This window comes from Salvelinus fontinalis, chromosome 1 (assembly GCF_029448725.1).
Source record: "Salvelinus fontinalis isolate EN_2023a chromosome 1, ASM2944872v1, whole genome shotgun sequence".
Lineage (NCBI taxonomy): Eukaryota > Metazoa > Chordata > Actinopteri > Salmoniformes > Salmonidae > Salvelinus > Salvelinus fontinalis.
Genome location: NC_074665.1, coordinates 22,988,894 through 22,996,100, shown reverse-complemented (window position 1 = coordinate 22,996,100; position 7,207 = coordinate 22,988,894). Strand labels below are relative to the sequence as shown.

Here is a 7,207-nt window from a genome sequence, read left to right as displayed (position 1 = left end):
GAGGCAGCAGAGTCTATGTCGTCCGTCTCCAGGTCGTTAGGGGAAGCAGGCTGTCCTCCTTTCACCCTCTTCCACTTCATCCTCCTGTTCTGGAACCACACCTTCACCTACAGGACATAGACAGGAGGTGTCACTACAATGCCTGCATCAAGTCATGTATGTAGTCATAGCCACGGGAAGAGGTCAGAGGTCCTACTGAGGGTGCTGCTGCACTCCCGGAAAAATGTGAATTAAGAACAAATATTAAGAAAGTTTATATTTTTTGTTTAATATTGTAGACTACATCAGTCATTTGTTTGTTTTTTAGTGCTTGTGGAAGAGGCTGTGCAGTCTCAGTGTAAAGCTTAAGTTCAGGTTTTGGACCACACTCCTCGTGGGTTGCAGTAGCTAAATGCCCACAGATTACTATAGTCTACTATATACACATTGAATATGACCCATGACATAATTTCCTTGGACCCAGTCCGCCGCCATTCTGTGTCGACCGGAACCCACATACGAGCTCAAGGGAGGGCTGACCTCCGTGCATCCCTCTCAGCATTCCCCACGGCAACACTGGGACAGACTAGTCTGTTCCCACACTGTTTTTATGAAGACTGTCCTCTCGTCTGATACTGTCTACCTCTCGTGACTGAAGGAACGTAAAACTGCCAAGCAATGTAGTATGCGTCGGGAAAAATCATAAAGAATTATTGAGCCAGAGTTGCAATGGGACTCAGAGCCCGGAGTGTAGGGTTGGGACCTAGCTGGCTTTGAGCACCAGAGGCCTGGGAAATTCATCTTAGAGCAGGCTATTTGCAGTCACTGAGAAACTATGGGCTCGTTGGGCAGAGCAGGGAGTGGACACAGGGGCTGGAACTAGGGAGAGGAACAGGACAGACTGCCAAGCCCTTCCAAATGTTAGCCTTGTCTCACCTGGTTCTAAGATCTGCTGCCCAATCACAAGAGAAGGCTTCCAACATTAAACCAGTTGGACACCTATTAGGATGAGTGGTATCAACGAGAAACGAGTCTGTAGTTGTGGGCAACAGAATTTTAGCAGAGACTCAACTAAGTTTACAACTATGATCCAGCTCACTATATCAAGAGCATTGTTAATTATATTGTTAATTTTATGTCATTTTTAAAAATAATTTGTGGTTAATAATATTGGCCGTCAAATCACATATTTGCATCCAATCAACAGACTCTTCTCTTATTTGTCAGGCAATTGGCTGAAGACATCCTCTTTTTCATAGACCTGTTCTTTCTATACCTTCAAAAAAAAATGAAGGCTTACAGATCACTAAATATTGTCATTGTGTGGAAACATTCTGGTGTAGGTGTTGTGGGTCTGACGCACTATCTCCGTTACCTGTCTCTCCGTGAGGTCCAGGTTGACAGCGATCTCATAGCGACGCAGTCTGGTCAGGTAGTTATGGTGGGTGAACTCCGTTTCCAGTTCCCGGAGCTGCTCTTTGGTGAACGCTGTGCGCTCTTTCCTCGCTTTGCAGTTCGAGTCCACCTTGAAGTCCTGAATATCTGGAGAACACAAGAAGAGGGCGTCGCTGTTATTTCAGGACTATGCTATGATGTACAGTAGTGTTGAGAAATGATTTCGTCAAATGATGTGCACGTATATTAGTTTAGCACTGAATTTAATCACAAGTTGAGTGGTTTGTCTGTCTGGTATTAGGCCCTTTTCACAAAGAAGAGGTCAGAGGTCCTCTCAACTAACAAATCTGTCCGAGCCCTAGTCGTATACACTCAGAGAGCAACCGGACCACTACTCTACGAGAGACCACCCTGACCTGTCCCACTCCCATGCAAGTCCCACTCCCATGCACCCTGAGTTACATTATCTAACGACCAGTGCCCCGGTCAAGTCAACGCTCCTCTGCCCTGCAACGGGGACTGCCAAACCAGGCGGCAGAGGGCTTAAGTTAGGGAGGAATCCAGCGGAACGTCGTTAAAGTCTCTAAGAACAAAGGCGGGGATGTGTCCAGCTCAAACGTATGTGTCTCTGGGCAGACGGGAAGACTTCCCCTTCTAGGCCAGAGGAGAGGAGGCTGCCGGCCATCGCTCAGTAACTCACACACAACCTGACAGCCACCTTGCCTCAATAGCCTCTGGAAAATAGGAAGCACTCTTATCGATATAGCAGAGCAGAGGAAAGAGGAATTATGAAATCATGTGCTGTACGTGTGCATTGTGTTAACTGGTCCACTTGGATTATTTAGGGTAGTAAAGTGTGTATGACAAATGTGTACGACAGGGAAGACAAAGGCTTTTGGTTGGTAGAGATATTGAGAGTTATTTTCCTCTTGGTAATCTTGGTGAAAATGAAATGTACATAAACTACATGAAAGCCACTTAATCATTCCTTGTAAAAAATCTTGACTTTATATTATATGGAATGATTTTAGGTAATACTTGTGCATTGGTAGCGACACTAGCTGCTGATGTAATCTTGAGAAAATGGTTCTAATTTGTCAAAGTGAGAAGTTCTGCATTGTGCTTGCCAGAGCATGGAGCCAGATTGTGAAATGGACTGCAGTGCCTGGTCCAGATGTGACTGGGCAGATCCAGACTCACTGTGTGGGTGTGTGTGTGTATGTGTGTGCGTGTACATATGCATATTTGCTCGCGTCCTTCTGCGTGTGCTTGCCTACGTGCATGTGTGTCTGTTTGCATGCGTCTTTGCGTGTGTATGTGGATGTCTAGGTGTGTGTCTATACAACTTGGTCAAAAGACTCCCATTCAGAGAGACCAACCTGTAGACTATAATGCCTCATGTTGAGAACACCAAATGATTATCATTCAAACCCCATTAAGGACAACGTGTACCAAGTGTGCTGCTCTGGCCTGGTCTGGTCTGGTGTGGTGGAGCTGAGTAGATGTGAGAGCAGGTTTAGTTTGCTGAACACCTGGCAGAACAGATTTAGTAGGCACACACACCGGCCCTCAGTAAACAGGCCTCAATAAATATCCTACACAGCCAGAGGCCGTAAACTGAAGGGGAGAAACTCCTGCACCCAGCGGGACTCCGTAACACAAACAGCATTTGCCATTTTGGGGGGGGCGGGGGTGGGGGGGGTGACAGTGCAAAAGTAATTTGTCTTAATTAACACTCAATTAAGCCTGTTGTAAATACGTGGGGGTTTCGCAGACTTAAACAGAAATTAAAATGACTGTTTAATTAATTACATGATTATTTAATGTATTAAAGTGTAGGCCAAGGTTTATAAATGTACAAAAATAAATGTGTCCACCTCCAATATGACAGTAAAACTAAATGGTGTTGTAATTTGTTTTATATTGGAGAGGTAATATGTTTATTAAAGTTCTTACTGAAATTGTTTACAGCCGATTTCTTATAAATTTGAGAAATGAACAATGATAACCAGATGGTGGTCAGGCAAATGGATAAAAATCACCCTGAAATGCTAACAGGTTTAGCAGCACTATAAAACTGTTCTAAAGATATAAACATCTAGTTACGAAAAAGGGTCATATCTGTGTCAGTATTATTACAACAGGGGTATGATAAGCATAATTTTAAAAGCATTTAATTAGACACCATTCAAAATGCATCGCTATTGTAATGAAGTTGGATATATCTCACCCTGCTTGATTTAGACTAAACGGGGCATCTCTAAACTAGTTCTTACAAATGGTTTATAAAAATGTATTAAACCTGTAGAGAGGCCTGACATTGCTTCAGTCAAACATGTAGTAACCTGCACACCAATAGAGGTTGAACCTTTTTAAATGGTTGAAAGTATGAATAAAGGTGAATCATATCATTATAGAGCTATATGCCTAAATATGGTCGCACTGTTGTCGAATTTCCTCTAGAGAGTTACCACGGCGTTTTGCCCAAAACGCTCAGACTTTTTTATTTCCGTCTACGTGGGCCGGCACCTGTGTCTCACTGGGCCATGGCTCCAGAAGACCTACTCTGATTTGGTTCCAAGGCAAGGCCACTGGTACTTTTCAGCTGTCATTTACATAACACTGGTTAACTGTGAACTTTAACAAATCAAATCAAATTTATTTATAAAGCCCTTCTTACATCAGCGGATATCTCAAAGTGCTGTACAGAAACCCAGCCTAAAACCCCAAACAGCACGCAATGCAGGTGTAGAAGCACGGAAAAAGAAGCTAGGAAGCTAGGAAAAACTCCCTAGAAAGGCCACCTTTCAAACACCTTCTCTGTTTGATGATGCAGAGGTTGTTGATTCTGCTCGAACACAAGTCTTTAGTGTCACACTCCTGAAGGAAACACAATAACACTACAACTCACATTAACATTAAACACTGGTGACACCCTGGTGTGTGGTACGTCCTTAGTGGAAATGCAGCCTGTATCAATGCCTTAAGGTTATATTCCTAATTCTAGGTCAAAGTATTCAATGCACGTTTGAATGGTCGTCTATGAAATACTGGGTCTATACAGTGGTCAACCGTGTTGCGTGTGTTCAGTGGGATATTCTGTTACAGCTTAACGACAGGAAAATGTCAATGGATAAGAATGTAAAAGTGGGGTTGCAGGCAAGAGATTTTACCAGACGTGGTCTGGCATGTTTCAGGGAGGGTTACAATACGGTAACCCAAGAAAAGGGGAAAAAATCTATATTTCCCCCAATTAAGTGCCTAAGGCCAGTGTCTAGTTCCCTAAGAAGGAGATCTTAAATTAGACACGTTTATTGAATGTCTCCAAGCCCTACGTGATTTTCCTAACGTGGGTATTGCATCGCAGTTTTGGCCGTCCTAATATAGCCACTGGAATTCTGATCGAGGAGGTAATACATTTATCTGCAAAAGATTTCCCCCATTCTAGAGAGGGCAGGTTTGGTTTCCATAGCGTGGCTGAAAGCTGAGGGGAATGCTTTACCAGATGTGCTGAAAACAGTCAGGTTCGCTTTTCCTCTCATTCAGCTAGCATGAAATTGGGAGTATATTTCAATAACACATCTACAGCTAGAAGATAAATGCCTACCGTTCCTATGGCTATTAACTCAACGGCAAGTCATTAAAAATGGTATGACTTTCAGGAATTAGCACTTCATGGATATCAGTTACTGTACTAGAAATGTGGTATGCAGTTGGTCTGATGAGGTGACGTCATTGATAACGATGAGATATTTAAATCAATTATCAACGGGCAATTGCAAGTAATAAACAGTTGCCTGTTGATGTGGATGTTGCTTCTAATGCTTGCAATGGTATTGCTTATAAAGACATCTAATGATATATTTGCTTTTACGGACCGTGACCCATGTACTGTAACATCATAAGAACATGAGCTATGCCGAGTTTTTTGAAGAGAAACACCTCAGTTGATTTATACCAGCAGCATCCTGAAAGTTGTCATGTCTCAATGAAACAAAGGATGCACGCATGCAACAAAGATTTACGGTAGATGTTGCGTTAGTAAATTTGGATTTCAAAAAAAAGAGGCTTAAAACAATGAGAGGACGCAACTGGTCCAGTCGGGATGTTCTTGAACACAAAATCGTCACCTTTTGCATACCTATGTGTCCAGGCTCTAGGGCAAGACTGTCTTTTGGTGAAGAAACAGATACAGAGATTCTGTCCCATTGCCAGCAATGACATGGGCAGTAGTGAATGTGATACTCTGGTGAGAGTTTCCCTGCAGAATATCACATCTCTCTTGTGTATTCATGACGAACAGGGGTTTGTACAAATGGATGTGTCGAATCTGAGAAGCGCGATTGAATTTCTGTCTCTGCACGGCATTTGACTCGTATTTGCATTCTATGTAGGCCTACTGAAGTGGTGTCTTTTTCCACATCTTTCCAGTCATGGTATTTACCAGCAGCCCAACTGATCCCATCTTGGCGTATCACTGACTCACCTGCTATGTCTCTCTTCCTCTTGGAGCTCTTCTTCTCTGTGTCGGCCGATGCCATGCTCTGTGGCGAGTACTCCCCCTCAAGACACCCGGCCACTGCCCCTGGCAGCCTGTCCCCACCTGTGCTGTCTATGCCCCCCACCACTCCTCCACCACCCACCGCCACGGGCTCCCCCAGACAGGCCTCCTGCCCCCGGCCCCGCGTCTCACACTGGGGGAACTGCCAGTCGGCCCTCTGGAAGCCCGCATGGGGCTCTGGGTAGAGTCTGTCGTCGCGGGGGAAGCTGGCGTGGGGCGCAGGCACCAGGCAGGAGGTGGAGAAGTCTGTGTAGGCCAGGAACTCAGGCTTTTGGTGCAGGGAGAAGGGGGCCTGCTGGTAGGGTGACTGGAGCCCCGCTCCGGGGTGAGGGTTCCTCACGCACCCCCAAATGGGGCTGCCGGGGTGGGCGCTCCGCATGCAGCTGCTGGCTGGCTGATCCATGATGGTACACACCGATAAATGCTCCCACACACACACACACGCACACACGCACACACGCACACACGCACACACACACACACACAGACACACACTCCTGGAGTGAAGTCCTTGCTGAGAGCTGAAGGTCCCTTCAGAGAGTTCTCCGGTTCTGTCAATACGGGGTTAATATCCACTTCAGCTTGTTGGTTTCAAAAGCACATCATCTCCCCAGCACATCCAACTCTGGAAGAAGTTACTCTGTCTGTCTGTCGCTGACCGTGGCTTGTTGACTGTCCTCAGTCCAATGTGTAAGGATGGAGACCTTCCTCTGCTTAGTGGGTCTCCCTCTCGCGTGCGTGACGTCGTAGAGAGCAGCTCCTCAAGTCTCCACACACACTCACACACACACACTCTCAGACACACCGGCGAGTGGACAAATGATCTGACTAGCTGTGCTGCTAGAGGAGTGTTAGGTTAGCCCCTGCGTCTGCACACACACTGACACACTCCCTGCCGACTGGGCTAGCTGTTTTCACAGTTGTAAGACATTCCTGACAAGTGGTCCCTCCTCCCTTTTAAACACATAGGTGGGTAAGAGTGTAACCTGAGCTTGAAGAGGAGGCGCCCTGACGGCCACATGTGGGTACCCTGCGACCAACCCCACCAACCCTGCCTCATCAACTATTAATCACAGTAGAAATGTTATATGCACATCTAATGGCCTTTCCAGACGTGGTGCTCTTTTAAGAGACATTGTCTGTAAAACACACATGAGAGTAAAGGTCCGGCGGGGGAATTATTCTACTCCTTAGTGTTTTTTGACACATCATTTTAGCCCTACACTCTTTAGAGGAAAGTTGACCTTCACGCATTCGCTCTACACCCCTGGT

The 7,207-nt window shown here is 45.5% G+C and overlaps 1 protein-coding gene across 1 annotated transcript in view; it reads right to left on the bottom strand.

Annotated features, from left to right (window-relative positions):
• Positions 1–6,828, bottom strand: part of LOC129842830 (homeobox protein MOX-1-like) — a 7,453-nt gene extending 625 nt beyond the window's left edge. The window contains exons 1-3 of the mRNA XM_055911531.1: positions 5,861–6,828; positions 1,355–1,521; positions 1–107 (exon numbers count right to left, since the gene is read on the bottom strand). The exon at positions 1–107 is cut by the window's left edge and continues 625 nt beyond it. Of these exons, the coding sequence (XP_055767506.1) occupies positions 1–107; positions 1,355–1,521; positions 5,861–6,338 (752 nt within the window). The 5' untranslated portion in view covers positions 6,339–6,828. The remainder of the gene's footprint in view (positions 108–1,354; positions 1,522–5,860) is intronic.
• Between the last annotated feature and the right edge of the window lie 379 nt (positions 6,829–7,207).